General features: G+C 27.9%; 1 protein-coding gene across 1 annotated transcript; it reads left to right on the top strand.

Moving 5' to 3' along the window:
* The first annotated feature begins 315 nt into the window (after nt 1-315).
* LOC129958921 (uncharacterized) lies at nt 316-14,142 on the top strand. Its single transcript, XM_056071663.1, has 6 exons — nt 316-500; nt 2,551-2,592; nt 3,653-3,709; nt 6,796-6,855; nt 9,349-9,405; nt 13,647-14,142. The coding sequence occupies exons 1-5, from the start codon at nt 372-374 to the stop codon at nt 9,376-9,378; spliced, it is 318 nt and encodes a 105-aa protein (XP_055927638.1). The 5' UTR covers nt 316-371; the 3' UTR covers nt 9,379-9,405; nt 13,647-14,142.
* Nucleotides 14,143-16,997: the final 2,855 nt, after the last annotated feature.

The raw sequence follows: 16,997 nt of genomic DNA, 5'->3' as shown, positions 1-16,997 counted from the left end.
TCTTTTTTTTTCTTTTTTCAAGTATTAAAAAATCCTTTATAATTATAATAGTTTCCCCTCCCCAAATCTTTGGGTTTTTTAAATTTATCTTTATAAGTGTAAAAAAATCTTTTATAAGACTGCACCATAGTAAGTTTAATCCGTAACCCCCGTCAAACCAATTAAAATTTTTTCGCACGCTTATGATATGACGTTTGAAACAACTGCATGCTTCTAACTATGCCACGCGTGCAGTTGCGGCTTTTTCTCTCTCCTCACCTACGGTTATAATGGACTGTTATCGTTGACCGTCACTGCGGCAGTATTGATCTGCAGTCTCTGCGTCTGTCTGCGTCTCGAAATCTTGGAATGAAGATACGTTAATCTTCTACATGATGATACACTATTGTTTCCTTCGTATTTTCAATTCATTCTTTATTTTCTCTTCATATTTCATTTTCACATTTTCTCTACATATTTTCTCATCATTCTGCATTCTGACAATCAATACTTCTAACGCGGTAAGTACCCCCAAGTCTTTTAATACTGAAGTTTATGATATTGAGTACCCGAGGCTATTTTTTTTTGTTGAAATTTTTAATAATTTAGTGTTACAAATGCTAGGAATTTAAATAATTCAATTTATCAAAATATCATTTATGCACATTCTAGAATCATTTCTATGACAAGTTTCATTTGCATATATATCCCGTGGCTAGCATATTAATTTTAAATGTTTAATTATATGATAAAATTTATGTAAGAACTTAATGTTTTTTTATAATTTTCAATAACCAAAAAAAAAAAATGTGTTTTTTGAAACAAACCCAGATTTATTGAGAGGGTTTTGTTATGATATTATGAAGCTCATTGTTGTGCTTGATTTGTACCTGTATTTGTTAAGATAATGCTTAGGTTCCTTGCTGGCACTATATAATTTGGTATGGCTTAAGTGCTGGTATTAAAAAATGAAACGCAAAGCTACTTTTTCAAAATGTCATTGTATTTCTTGGAACATTATATAACTTTTGATTTTTAAGTTTTACATAAAAAAAAAGATTCTTTTTATTCTTCAGATTGTTTTTGAATAACATAACACTTACGCAAGAACTTAATAAATTCTTTCATGAAACGAAATAACCCGTGCTCTCTGAAAAAGTACTGTTTCAAGTAGAGAATTTTATTGAATATATATATATATATAATGATGCAAGCATGAATGTAAGTTGGTTTTCAACTTTCCCGAAAATCAATTTGCAAGTAATAGAAATGGAAAAAATATGCTAAAGTAAAATTTTATCATTTTATAAAGGTCTTTCTAGTTATTATATATGTATATGAAAATGCCTCACATCTCCTGTGAAACAACTGCATGAAAATCAGCCAAATTTTGAACTCTTATTATTGAAAAAAAATTATCAATTTTTCAAAGTACATAGATTAAATATTCATCTGATTAGAAATTACAAATTGTTATTTTTTCATACGGTCTCTAACACTATTTTTTTTATTTGTATGATAGATAATACTAGCTGTTATTTTGCAGTGTTGATTTTAAAGTTGTTATTTAAATCTTATTGTCACAAGCGTTAAATAAGTTTTTAAATGTGTAAAAATATTATATAAAAAGTTAATACTTCTGCATTAAATTTTAATATAAAGACTAATATTTTTAACAGCAAATTAATCTTGCATAATCTTAACATATGCATCCTTGAATTACGTAATTTCAGGTTTTAAAATAATGTGTAGTTAATATATTTTATACATTATAGTTAATATATTTTATACATTATAGTTAATATATTTTATACATTATAGTTAATATATTTTATACATTATAGTTAATATATTTTATAAAACCCTATACTTACTATATGTTTTATAACCCCTACTTTGCAAATAAATAATGAAGAATAAAATTATGATAAATGTTTGATAATTAATTTGCATAATTGAGATTGGAATTAATAAATTCTATCGTATATTTTCAAGATTTATATAATTATCATGCTTTTAATATATTTAGTAAAAATTATATTATTTCAATAGAGTTTAGTGTCATTTAGTCATTCATATAAATTTTATTATCTATATGTATTCTTCTTATTTTCTGAAATGAAGCAGCTTTGGTTCTGTTCTATCACTTTTATCCTATGAACCATATGGCAGATTTCTTTTTGTATATGATCATTTATTCCCATGATAACTAGAAGCTATCTTATGTCATAAAATCGCCCTCTAGCAATTACAAGTGTTAACTCAAATTGAAATCTTGTTTCTGGGCTTCTCTATGAAGAGTGGGGGGGGGAGAACGGAATGTTGAATTTTCTCATGCGAATCTTTTAATTTCTAATCACTCGAAGAAAATAAGGTACAGAGTTTTTAAACATACGAAAGTATCGATGGAAGTTGAATGTCCTGCTTTTTTTTTTTTGTTTGAAATTGAGGATTTTTAAAAAATGCGAAAATCAAAACCTATTGGAATTTCAATAGTAATGGTATCTTTTTTTCAAATTTTATTAATGAATTTATTATAATTAGATTAATACGTATTTATTTTTCTTGCAGATGAACATCCCCAGACAGAAAGTCAAAGCGCCGGTGAATGAAGTAATTTGAATTTCTTTCTTCATGCTGTGTAACATAGGTACAGAGCATCCTCCTCTCCCAAAAAAAGGGGGAAAACCATTTATTTCGCTAAAGATTGCTCTGAAATATATCCTTTTAATTACAAAGGAGATGAAAAATTGTCTTTACTTCTATAGGGATTTAAAATTAAATCTTTAAAATTATGTGGCCTTCGTGACATAATAAAAATTAGTAAAATGTTTCTTCCTTATTCCTTTATGCATATCTAAAATTTCAAACAATTTACAAATTCATATCTAAGTTAGCAATTTAATTTTCAAAATCAGGAGGGCTATGCTTCTTTTTAAATTCAGGGATGGTTATTTTCATATTTTATGAGTATTGGCATTCTGAATTCCTTAACATTGTGGTAGGTTTCCACTTTGTTTACTCACGAATTGCAGTTTTAGTGTTAAAAAAAGAAATTAACCTTTTCTTATGTTAATATTTGAAATTTTAAGTTTCAGTTGTGACATTTATTTCTGTAATTGCATTTTTTTCTCTGTCTCTCAAAGAAAAACGAAAAAGAAGGAAAAATCCAACTCTGAAATTAAAATTAAATATAATTTAATTTTTTTCGCATACGAAAAATAGTATTAACGTAAAACTTAATTTTGAAAGGACAGATCAAAGACACCTATCTGCGAGAGTTATGAGTTCATTTTTGTTAATGTTACCATACCAAAAAAAGGAACAAAATTAAGAAAGAGGCTGATACAACTAGTAAACAATATATAATGCATTCACTTCGTTGAAACGGCTTCTAACGTCATTCGGTTTATTATTAAATTCTACTTTCACATACATATGCGATAGAATTTTGCAATTTCAATGAGTCAAATTTTTACAAAATGCGTGTTCAAACCAATTAGAAAAACAATTGAATACTTTGTTTTAATAGTTTCTTTCTAATTATTAATTTTAAAAAAAGAATTTGAAATTTCAAACCTGGTTCTTTCAATTCGAACCATGATATCATTTTTCATTAATAATATTAATTTCATTATTGATATAATTCTTTTATGTTCTAATTTTCTTGCAGATGAGCCTTCAGGCTCAAGGATTGTCTGCAGCTGAAAAAGGCTCGGAAGAACTCTTGGTAATTTACTTTTTTTAATGTAAGGTTTAATAACACATGTACTAAAAATCACACAAAAATATATACTAATTCATCTAAACACTGAATTCAGCTCTATCTATGTTGTGCAGTTTTTAGTCATAACATTTTCAATAATTTTATTCTTTATCTGATATTATTCGAAAACTATTATTCAGCAAATAAAAAAGAATACGGTTATTATAAATATTTGGAAATGTATTTGCTTATTTTAGATTGGAAATATGTATTTTATCATATATTTTCAAGATTGGTATAATTATTATGATTCATATACATTTTCAAGATTATATTATTTCAATAGATTGTAGTGTTATTTAGCCGTCCATTTAAAATTTCCTTTTCTAGATGTATTTTGCTTGCTTTCTGCATTGAAAAAATTTGGATCGGTTTTATCACATTTATCGTATGACCCATGCTGCAGATCTGCTTTCTTCCGTGATTATTTATACTTATTGTAATTTGAAACTGTCCTGTTTGATAAAGTCGCCTTCTAGCAATTACAAATGTAACTAAAATTGAAATCTTATTGCTGGGCTTCTCTATAAAGGGGGGGGGGGGACTGAACGTTGAATTTTTTTTAGAATTCTGAAGCAGTCTTTTGATTTCTAAACATTTGAAGAAAATAAGTTGAGAATTTTTTAACCTGTGAATGTATCTATGGGAAGTGTTTTGGTTATTTGAAAATCAGGATTAAAATAAAATGTCAAATTCAAAACCTATTTGAATTTTATTACTGATGGTGTTGTTTTTTTTTTTTCAAATTTTATTAATGAATTTTTTATAATTAGATTTTTACGTATTTATTCTTCTTGCATAGGAATGTTCTAGAAAGACTACCAGCGGAAATTGCGGGAATCCCCCCCCTAAAAAAAGGGATATAACCATTTATTTCCCTAAAGATTACACTGTGATATATCCTTTCTATCACAAGATTTCATCAAAGAAGATGACAATTTCTTTTTCTTTCAGTGCGGATTGAAAATAAAACGTTCAATATTATGTGGCCCTCATGATGTAATAAAAATTACTAAATCGTTTCTTCCTTATTCATTTATGCATATCTATAAGTTCGCAATTTAATTTTAAAATCAGGTGGGCTATGCTTATTTTTAAATTCAGAGATGGTTATTTTCAAATTTAAGTAGAATCATTTAGTTCAGTAATGAAAATTAATTTAGTACCACTTTGGCCTTCTTGAGAGTTATTTGTTATTTTCTGAAGTGCTTTCTTTCTTCGAAACTTCGCGGCGACCCATCTTTTAAGGTTTTGCTTAGACTTGTTTTTTCTGTTGGCAAAGTTTTGCATTTAATTCAGACTGGAATTCAAAACTGATTTTTATAGTTAAACTTTTAACTGCTATTTTTAGAGTTAAACTTTACTTGTTAAACTTTTTTTAAAGTGAGATGTTTTGATGCTGGAAGATATGTACAGATAATTCGACTTGGGCGAATATTTTTACATTTCAATACCCAGACCGTATTTTTCTCCCTAGTGGAAATCTGTTAACTGAGATCGAGTTTTTTGATGACTGCAGTTCTCTTTTTCAACTAAAAATTACTTTGTAACGGAATAAACTAATTTTAACAATTTCCTTACTATGACGGAGAAAGATGCTTTTATGAAATTTTAGCTATTGTTCTTCTTCCACATATAAGTTTAAACCTCGTGATGAAATATAAACATAAATATGAGAATGGAAGTTGTTAATCACTAAAGTTGCTTTTGTCGATCTTTTTGCATTTGATTCATGTGAGAAACTGTAGAGCGCCTTACTTACATCCATCGAATGTTTGATATAGAAATCAACTTGTTGGAAAGAGACGAATCATCCTGAAAAGAAAGAACTAAATTTTTGCTATAAGCAATGAAAATTAGGATTTCTTGCATAGATATGTCGAATTACTATTTTGTGCCCGATACTCATTTCTTAATTTAAAAAAAAAAAATTTCTTTCATTTCGTTATTCCGTCGCTTGAATCGGACAGGTTGGATGAGTACTGGCATTCTAAAATCATTACATTGTAGAAGGTTTCTATTTTGTTAACTCATGATTTGTAGTTTTAGACATAAAAAAATATATTATAATATTTGAAATTTTAAGTTTCATTTGTGACATTTATTTATATAATTGAATTTTTTTTCTCTGTCTCTCAAAGAAAATCGAAACAAAAGGAAAAATCGAACTCCTAAAAGATAAAGTAATTTTTTTTTTTTTTTTGTATACAAAAAATAGTATTGACGTAAATATTAATTTTGAAAGGACAAATCAAAGATACCTTACTGAGAGAGTTATGTATTTATTTTTTGTTGTTACCGAACCAAAAAAGGAGCAGAAATAAGAAAGTGGCTGGTACAACTAGAAAAAAATATATAATGCAGTCATTTCGCTGAAACGGCATCTAATTTCATTCCGTTTATTGAAATTCTTGAGACCAAATAAGCTAATCGTTTCTTTATAATTGTCTATATTTTACTAAGAAAAGTATCTTTGTATCTATGTCTGCCTCAAATTTAATTAGATTGGTAACAAAATCATACATATGATTGACCACTTTTTGCAAGACATGTGTCCGCACAAAAAAAAATTAGGAACTTCATATTTTAAATTTTATTAGATAAAACGTTATAAAGAATAAGTGGTTGATTTGCCAAGTAAATCACATGGGCATTTCATTCAGTATCTTTTATAAAATCCAACTTTAAATCAGTAGTTGCAATGCAGTATATCAATTAATAAAACATTTTTATTTTCGAGGAATTATATTTCTTTCATTGACTGCTTGTTTAATTTGTATAGAATGTATAGAAGTAATATTCTCTTTTAATTATAAGAATTTTACTTATACAATAAAAAAAGTGTTAAATTCTGCTTTTACATACATAGGCGATAGAATTTTGCAATTTTTCTTCACTTTTAGTTTTGATAGTTTCCTTTCTAAATAAGAATTTTTAAAAAAATGAAATTTAAAATCTGTTTTTTTTCAATTCTAACCGTAATGTTTTTTTCATTAATAATATTAATTTTATTATTGATGTAATTATTTTAAGTTCTAATCTTCTTGCAGGTCATCAGTCTTCAGAAACAAGCTCCGTCAGATGCGAAAGAAGGCTACAAAGAACCTGAGGTAATTTACCTCTTTTAATGTAAAGTTTAATAACACTTGTACTGAACATCACACAAAAATATGTACTAATTCCTCTAAAGACTGAATTCAGCCCTATCTATGTAGTGCAGTTTTCTGTAATTACAGTTTCAATAATTTTATTCTTTATCTGCTATTATTCGAAAACTATTACACAACAAATGAAAAGGATGAATACGACTATTATAAATGTTTGGTAATGTATTTGCTTGTTTGAGATTGGAAATATGTATTCTTTCATATATTTTCAAGATTGGTATAATTATTATGATTCATATATATTTTCAAAATTATATTATTTCAATAGATTGTAGTGCTACTTAGTCGTTAATTTAAAACTTCCTTTTCTAGATGTATTTTGCTTATTTTTTGCATTGAAAAAATTTGATCGGTTTTATCACATTTATCGTATGAACCATGCTGCAGATCTGCTTCCTTCCGTGTTTATTTATATTTATGGTAATTTAAAACTGTCCTATTTCAAAAAGTCGCCTTCTATCAATTACAAATGTTACTCAAATTGAAATATCATTTCTGAGCTTCTCTATAAAGAGGGGGAGGGAGGAATGAATATTGAATTTTATTCAATTCTAAAGCAGTCGTTTGATTTCTAAACATTCGAAGAAAATAAGGTACAGAATTTTTTATCCTGTTAGAGTATCTATGGGAAGTTGAATGTCTTTGTTTTAGTTTCTTGAAATGCAGGATTTTAGAAAAACGTGAAAGGCCAAACCTATTTGAATTTCAATAGTGATGGTGCTTTTTTTGTTTCATATTTTATTAATGAATTTATTATAATTAAATTTTTACGTATTAATTCTTCTTGCATAGGAGCGTTCTGAAGCAGAAAGACTACAAAAGGAAATTAATATTTTGAATTTCTTTTTTAATGCTGTGTTCCATAGGTACGGAGCTTTTCCCTCCCCCCCCCCAAAAAAGGGGGAATAACCATTTATTTCCTTAAAGATTACACTATAATATATCCTTCCAATTACAAAATTTCATCCAAAGAGATGAAAAATTGTTTTTTCTTTCAGTAGGGATTGAAAACAAAGTTTTCAAAATTATCTGGCTCTCATGATGTAATAAATATTAGTAAAATGTTTCTTCCCTATTTATTTATGCATATCCAGAATTTCGCACTTTTATTTTCTAAATAAGGAGGGCTATGCTTATTTTTAAATTCAGCGAGGGTTATTTACAAATTCAAATGGAACCATTTAGTTCAGTAATTAAAATTTATTCAGTACCACTTTGGCCTTCTTGAGAATTTTCTTGTTCTTTTCTGAAGTGCTTTCTTCGACTTGTTTCTTGTATAGGCAAAATTTCGAATTTAATTCAGACTGGAATTCAAACCTGCAGTTTTTTAGAGAAGACTACATTGAAATTTTACTTCTTAAACTTTTTTTAATGTGAAGTGTTTTGGTGTTGGAAATTACAGATAATTCGACTCTGCCGAATATTTGTACATTTCTTCTCCCAGATCGTATTTTTCGCCCTGGTTGAAGTCTGCTAACTGAGATTAATTTTAACAGTTTCCTTGCTATGTCGGAGAAAGGTGCTTTTAGGAAGTTTGTATTTTCAATGATGCAAAATACAATTTCAATTCTTTCTCATATAAGTTTAAACCTCGTGATGAAATATAAACATAAATCTGAGAATGGATGTTCTTAATCACTAAAGTTATTTTTGTCGATTTAGTAGCATTTGATTACGTGAGAAACTGTAAAGCGCCTTACTTGTATCGAATGTTTGATTTAGAAATCGACTTGTTGGAGAGAGACGAATCATCCTGAAATGAAACAAATGAATTTTTGCTTTAGGCAATGAAAATTGGTATTTTTTGCATAGATCCATCCAATTACTATTTTGTGTCCGGTTCTCATTTCAGATTTTTAAAAAAATTCTCCTTAATGCTATTCCGACGCTTGAATCGGACAGGTTTCATGAGTATTGGCATTCTGAAATCATTACCATTGTGGTAGGTTTCGAATTTAGTAACTCATGATTTGTAGTTATAGTGTTCAAAAAATATATGAACCTTTTATTATTTTTATATTTGAAATTTTCAGTTTCAGTTGCGACATTTATTTATATAATTGCATTTTTTTCTTTCTATCTGAAAGAAACACGAAACCGAAGGGAAAATCGAACTCACAAAAGGAAAAATAAGTTTAATTTAATTTTTTTCGTATACGAAAAATAGCATTAAAATAAATCTTAATTTTGAAAGGACAGATCAAACATATCTTCCTGCGAGAGTTATACATTCATTTTTGTTCTTGTTACCATACCAAAAAAAAAGGAGAAAAATTAAGAAAGAGGCTGGTACAACTAGTAAAAAAAATATAATGCAGTCACTTAGCTGAAACAGCTTCTGTGCATTCTGTGTAACGGCTGAAGTGACGTTATTTTCCATATTTTATTAATAAAATTATTATAATCAAATTTTTACATATTTTAATGTTTTTCCAGATCTGTATTTGCAGATGGAAGCTGCAATGAGACAATCACCACCCCAAGGAGAACCAGGTAATTTGAATTCCTTTTTTTGGTGCAAAGTATCATAAGTAATGTATAGCTTACCCTTATAAGCCAGTAATATTTCATTTATATATATATTTAAATAATGATATTAAATCATTCATTTCATATCATTTTTTCAACCAAAACATATAGAAATCAGGGAAATCATAGAAACCATGGACGACGACTTATGTGATTTTGTCGTATTCTATTAAAAAACATTTTATAAAGCTTATGTCTTTGTAGTATTTATTCCAAAGTTGTACTATTTTCAAAACTGTTGCAAACTTTTTCTGTTCAACTTTTTTAATTTTAATCGTCTTTAGATTCACAGATATTTTTCCTTAATACGGATTTTCATTTACAGTTTGACAAAAATCTACAAATTTGGTGTGAACATTGCATTCTCAATTTCGCCCACCTAATTAAAAGGATTTGACTCATCGTGCTCAGAAGCAGTTCGGCACTTTTCTAAAAATGTCCGTTGGTAAAATAGACTTCTAAAACTAGCTGATTCATTCTCATTCGATTAATCCATTCCAGCGGATTCGTATTCGAATTTTTGTGATTACAACACTTTGTTAACCTTTATATACAAAGAGCCGCTGTGGCCTGTTGTTAAGAAATCAGCTTTGTAGCACGAGGGTTTCAGTTTCGTTCAGTTTTTTCTGGTTCCACCGAAGAACTATCATACAGACGGCTCTGGTGTACGTTAAATCCGTCACTCTCCAGCTGGTGTGGTGTGGCCGTTCGGAGAAGAGGGTGCCAGCTCAGATGTCGCTCTCGTCATCTAACCGCTGTTTTGAATTACGAAGTCCGTCCCATAATAACCCTAGTATTAATTTAAAACGGGACATGAATATATCTAAGTTAATCGCATACAAATTGATTTGTTTGATAAAAGTTTACAAAAGATACAAGTTTTAAAGTTAAGTTGAAGTTTTTGCTACATTTTAAAGTTTTTTTACGAAATAATCAACTTTTCATATTTAATTTGTAATAGAGCGTAAAGTTTACCTTTTGGTATACATAAGATAAGTAATAATTATAAAAATATTAGATTACATCTTGAGGTGCCATTTCATAAAAACACACTTTTTGCAATTTTTTAAGGATTTTTGCTTTTCTCGATTATGAAATATAAAGCTTTAAATAGTTGTTGTCATATGAATAAAAGAAAAAAAAGAGTTTTACTATTGCACTGTCAAGGCAGTGAGTCGTCGCTTAAGCGGTTGCTACTGAGGTAAGGCAAAGATTGTCTCCGTTCAATCACAAGGACAGTGAGGGTTTCAAATCAGTAACTTTGCCGAGTTTAGTTGAGTTAGCGTCTCCTCAGCCTCTATCGACTAACTGATTTGTTACTTTGTGCGCTTGTGTGCTTTGCTGTGAGTAAAAATGGCTGTGTCTAAATGAGTGAGGACAAGACAAATATCGGAGTGTTCAATTTTTGGGAAATTTAGTGACTTGCTTAGAGTTGAACTCAATACTTACGAAAATGGTGCTACTGTTATATTAGACATAATCTCAAAATTGCTTAAGAGAAGTATCCTTCTATAAGCAAAATATGTGGCACTTTAGTAGCCATAAAAGAACAAATATGGTCAAGAGTTTCTATTCCCGTTACTTCTGGCAAAAGAATTTCCCAAAAGATAAAAGTTTATCCTGCTAAATACATTAATTTATTAAAGTCTGAAATCAGAAAATGTTCAGATAAATTTGATTCCAACCTCACAGAAAATTTAGAGAGGAAGCTAGACGTTTATTTGATATTGCTGACCTGTAAAAAAGAAAAAGTGTCAATTATGGAATAAAATGTTCTAAACGATCAACACTCTAAAAGGCAAATAGTTATAGATAATATTGATATTGCTACCAGAAGCGCTTTCATAAGTTTAAACAAGAACGGACTAAAAATACTAGGGCATCAGAAACAATTATTGGCGACAATTACAACGCTGGAGAAAAAGATTTATTTTCAGATTATTTATAAAAATATATAAAAGAAGAGAAAGTGATAAAAATACTAAGAAGCAAGGTTTACAAGTTTTGTACAATTTAGATTATAAAAAATTACATTTTCAAGGAGATTTTCTCTTTCTGAAATATTTGAATTTTCGTGGTGGGGGGTTGCATTTTTTGAAGGAAAAAAGTATTTTTCAGTTTAAAAAGTACATTTTTTTTTCGTGCCTTTTTAGCATTTTGGGGCAGCATGACTTTTTTGCTTAAAAACTGAACAAAAACGGTAAAACATTACACGAAAAATATACAATTTTTTTTTTTAATTTCTCATTTTTTTAAAAAATGATTTTTTAGTATCGATTTTTATTCCGAAGGAACTAAAGAAAATTAAAATTTATAGTACATAGGGATTACTTTGGAACAATTTTAAATTGCAAATTTCAACAGAGTAATCCCATATACTATTGATACAGCTGTCGTTTGGCACTTTAGCATGCATGTATAATCAGGGATTTAAATCAGTGAAATTCGGTATGTTATGCGACTACAAATATAGTTTCGTGTCAAATTTTACTTTCAGTCAGCTGGCAAAAATTGGTTTAAAATCCAAACTGTCGTGACAGATTCAGTAAAAATGCTAGATTCATAATAGTGATATGTGTTCCGTAACAATCGTTTAGCAATGCCATGCAAGGTATATTCATCAAGATCATTCATTCAAGATTGCCCATTTTATACGGAAGAAGTATGATAAAATCTATGTTGGTGAGTATTCGAGAATGTGTCAGGGACATCATTGTCGATAGTTTTAATCAGTTGTTTTTAGCGTTCCACAGATTAAAATTTTGATTTCAGATCCAGAATTTTTTTCACATTTTAATATAATAAAAATATGCGATTAAAAAAATTGTTTTTTCGTTAAATTGTTTGGTCATTATGAACTATTCCAGAGTTTCTTATTGACAGCTGCTTCGCTTCTATCAAAACGCCTGCTACAAGGAATTTTCGGAGTTACTTGGTTGATCTAGTGCATTGATAATATACCATCTCTTCTGAAACTTCTTTGAATTGAAATGAAATTCCCTCATAACAGAAATGGGGGAGGAGAACATTTTGATCATTTTATGAAATTAGCAAAGTAGTTTGCTTTTCTGTAAAAGCATTTATTGCCAAGGCTTAAAAAAAATAGAAAACTTAATCAATTTTTCTTATACTACTCTCTAGACTCGCTGAATTTTATACTTGTATTACATGAAACAGACTACTGTAAACTTTTCGAAGTACACAAATTAAATATTCAATTGACTAGAAATTAAAAACTTGTCGCTTTTCACACTGAACCACTATTTTTTATTTTAATGCGTCGATTGGCAATAACGTTATGCGCTTTAAAGTAGTGATTTAACCATGTTTAAAAGCTTGCTTAAGCAAATAGCTCAAATGAAAACAACTTCTCTTATATTACTTCAGCATTTATGAGCAAAACTTACAATGCTAATATAACAAATAATTAAGATCTTATGAAGAAAATTGGCCATCGAATGTTTTTAAAAATTGTCCTACATTTTCTCTGTTTATTGTGATCTATTTTGCCTTCGAAAAAACCAAAATCTCTCCTTTCGGCAAATTTTGTTTCTTTCATCGATTCCTTCTAGCTTTTTAAATGTTTTAGTCATTTTTTTCTCATGCACACAAGAGGAAGTTCTGTAAGCAGATTTCATCCATGAGTTTGGTGTAAAATCTCAAAATCTCGTAGGCCATTTCATGACTGTGCTATTGTTTTCACAGAGAGAGATTAATGGTAGACATAATTTAATATATGGTTTTTCTCATGCAGAAATACGAAGATTTATCAAAATGTTGTGGTTCAATGTTTTCATTATTATAAAACTTTTTGTCAAATTCTTCATTAATGAGAAATTAACAAATGATTTCATTAAACTACTTTTTAAGATGTAAAGATTTGGATGCCCTGTGTACTAATCACATGAATTTCTGATACAATATGTGATGTGCTTTTGCTCTTTCTGTTGATTTAATTTTGAAAAAATTCATGTAGCTACAATATTTTTTTAATTTCCGCTAGTTTGAATTTGTTGTTAATTCCCAATTATTTAATTCTAGCATATATTTCTCTTAATCTGTGTAGAGAATGGAAAATAAATTTTGCCAATAGAAATTCATTTAAAGAATAACCCTCTTTTGAGGGAAAATATTATTTACTCGTATTTAGATCGCATTGAATACACATAATTAATGAATCTGTTCTTTTCTTTGCAAATACATAGCTGCTGAGGACGATTCTGAGGGGACGATGTATTTGATCTGCCAAGCCATGTAGAGAGGGATTGGTTATAAAAATAATGCATTTTTTTATTGCCATTTCGAATTCTTTTTTTTTTGTTTCTCTTGTATATTGTTTATACTTAGATTAAATATTTTGTCTCATTGAACACCATTTGTAATACCTTTTGGTAAATCCTCATCATAGTTTGTCATTACAGATTTTTTATAAGGATTGTACAGTTATAATAATAAACTGAAAATGGAAACTAAAGACTCTTGATATACTAATTACTTGTCATATGGAAAGAGAAGAAGACTTATTGTTAACAATATTATTAAAAGAAATTAATTTTAAGGATTCAAACTCCAGTATTAATATGTTCCATTTTTGACGGATGTGGCAAAATAGTGAAAAGTGAAAGATAGAATTTAAAATCTTATATTATCGACGTTGCTTTTTATCCTTTTTAAATTCCGATTTCAAAAATTAATTTTATAGACTGTTCACATTCCAATAAAGCATAAATAATTATGAATTTTGTTTTTTTTATGTAGTTGAATTAAAAGTTTTTACTGATTTTGTTTAATGAACAACTTTAAAACTTTTGATACTATTAAAAATATTCTATAATTTTTTTTCTTTGGAGAATTTTTGCTGTTTAGATTACATACTTATTGAATATTAGTTGATTTTGTCCGATTTACCTTGGGAAAAAATCAAAGCCCTTTTCATCTTTTTTTGGACATCCTACATTATATATATATATTCTAATTGTAATAATACCAATACATATCATTAATGTATTATGAGGATTGTGCTATGTCTTTTTTATATTTAATGTTAATTATTTAAACCACCATTGTTTCATTGCATATTTGTATATCTAACAAATTACTATATCAGTGAAAAATACAAATATGCCGCCTTTTATTTTATAGCTCACAGTCAAAAATTATTTTTTGAATTTACTCAAATGTATGTTGTTATTAAGTAAATCAATCGTAAAGACTTCAAGTTAGAATTCATAAAAATATAAAGAGTAAATTTCATAAAAATCTTTGAATTTCTTTGCAATTTGGTTTATACTAAGATTAAATGTTTTGTCTTATTAAAAATTATTTGTAATACATTTTGGTTAATCCTGTTTAGAGTTTGTCATCATATATATTTTAATGATAACAATGGACGATCCTGTTATAATAATAAACTGAAAATGACAACTAAACACTCTTGATATGCTAATTGCTGGTCATATTGAAAAAAAAAAGATTTATTCTTAACACTGCTGTTAAAAGAAAATGATTTTGTCCATACAGACACAATTATTGATTTGTTACAGTTTTGCCGGATGTCGTAAAATATGGAAAAGTGAAAGATAGAATTTAAAATATTATATTATCGACTTTGCTTTTGGCCCTTTTTATATTCCGATATGAAATATTAATTTTATATACTGTCCACATTCCAATAAAGCATCAATAATTATTTATAAATATGGATTTTTTCAGTAGTTGTATTAAAATATTTTACTCATTTTGTTTAATGAACAACTTTAAAATTTTTGATATTATTTAAAATTGCTCTAAGATTTTTTCTTTGGAGCATATTTGCTATTGAGATTACATACTTACTGAAAGTTAGTTAGTTTTGACCATTTACCTTGAAAAAAATCAATGCACTTTTCGGCTTTTTTAGACATCCTACAATATATATATATACTAATTGTAATAATAGCGAAACATATAATTAATGTAGTAAGAGGAATGTTTTATACCTTTATTAAATTAAATGTCAGATATTTTAACCACCATTTTTCCATTGCATATTTGTATATCCAACAAATTACTATGTCAGTGAAAAATACAAACATTCCGTCTTTATTTTATGTAGCTCAAAGTCAGAAAATGTTGTCTTAACATTTGCTCTAAAATATGTTGTTATTAAGCATAACAGTCGACAAGACTTCAAGTTAGAATTGATAAAAATTTAAACTGTAAAGTAGATGAAATTCTTTGAATTTTTTTTTTTTTTTTGGAATTTTTTTATATTTATATGAAATATTTTGTCTCATAAAACCATTCGTAATACCTTTTGGTAAATCCTGATTATCGTTTGTGATTACAGATTTTTTTTATAAGGATTAACAGTTATGATATTAAACTGAAAATGACAACTAAAAACTCTTGATATAATGTTTACTTGTCATCTTGAAAGAGAAGAAGATTTATTGTAAATATTATCGTTAAAAGAAAATGACTTTATAGATTCAAACAACATTATTGATTTGTTGCCTATTTGCCGGCTGTCGCAAGAACAGTGAAATGTGAAAGATGGAATTTTTTGCTTTTACATTTTGAAAAAATGTAAGTTCTTTTCAACTTTTTTGGGGCATCTTACATCACACACACATATATATATATTCATTGTAATAATAACGAAACATATTACTAATGTACTATGATGGATGTATTATTTCTTTATTAAATTCAATGTTATATATTTTAACCACCATTTTCTCATTGCTTGTTCCACTGCTCATGATATGCATGCTTTGTTGATTGTAATAAAGTTTCATTTCTTTTCATGTGCGTCATTCACTGATATCTTAATTCACTTTATAATGTATGATTATTAAATGCCTTTAGTTTCAAATTTCATATTTTATCAATAAAGATCAATAAATCCGTATCTAGAAAGAAATCAAATTCTTGTGTCTGAATGAAAATTTTAGTTTTGTTTGTCGATAAACACCTAAAAATGAAAATTTCAGAATAACAATATTATATAATTATTTGATAAATAATATTTTGTGTATTTAACTGATAGTGAGAAACGAATATCTAAGGTTGCAAAAGTCATCTTCTCTTAATAGGGTTTAAAACATTTCTGTTTAAAAAAATTAGAATGGAGTCTTAATTATTTTTCACATCAGTGATATTTGTATGCCTGATTTTATTACATTATTTGGCATGATTGCTGTAGACAGTAACAATGTCCCGATAACATTGAAAATTTCTTTTTATACTAAGTATGCTAGTTAATAATTCTTCAATCCTATGATAGATGGCATTGAAGGATAATGGACGACACGTTGCAACTATTTGTTGCCGGACAGCAAGTTTTAAACCGTCGTTAATATGCTAACGAGTTCCACATAGCGTGATATTGTATTTGTAGGGTAATCACGTCCAAAACTAAATAAAAAGCATGTATATCGTCCAACATATATCGATATTTCTTGATATATCTTGTTTTCAATTTTTATTCATTGTCTTTATAAATTATAAATAACATGGATTAATATACTGAATAATAAGAACTACTCCGAATAAAAGAAATTTTAATTTCATAT

This window comes from Argiope bruennichi, chromosome X1 (genome assembly GCF_947563725.1).
Source record: "Argiope bruennichi chromosome X1, qqArgBrue1.1, whole genome shotgun sequence".
Lineage (NCBI taxonomy): Eukaryota > Metazoa > Arthropoda > Arachnida > Araneae > Araneidae > Argiope > Argiope bruennichi.
Note: the sequence above shows the minus strand (reverse complement) of the source record. Positions and strands in the feature narration are given on the sequence as shown.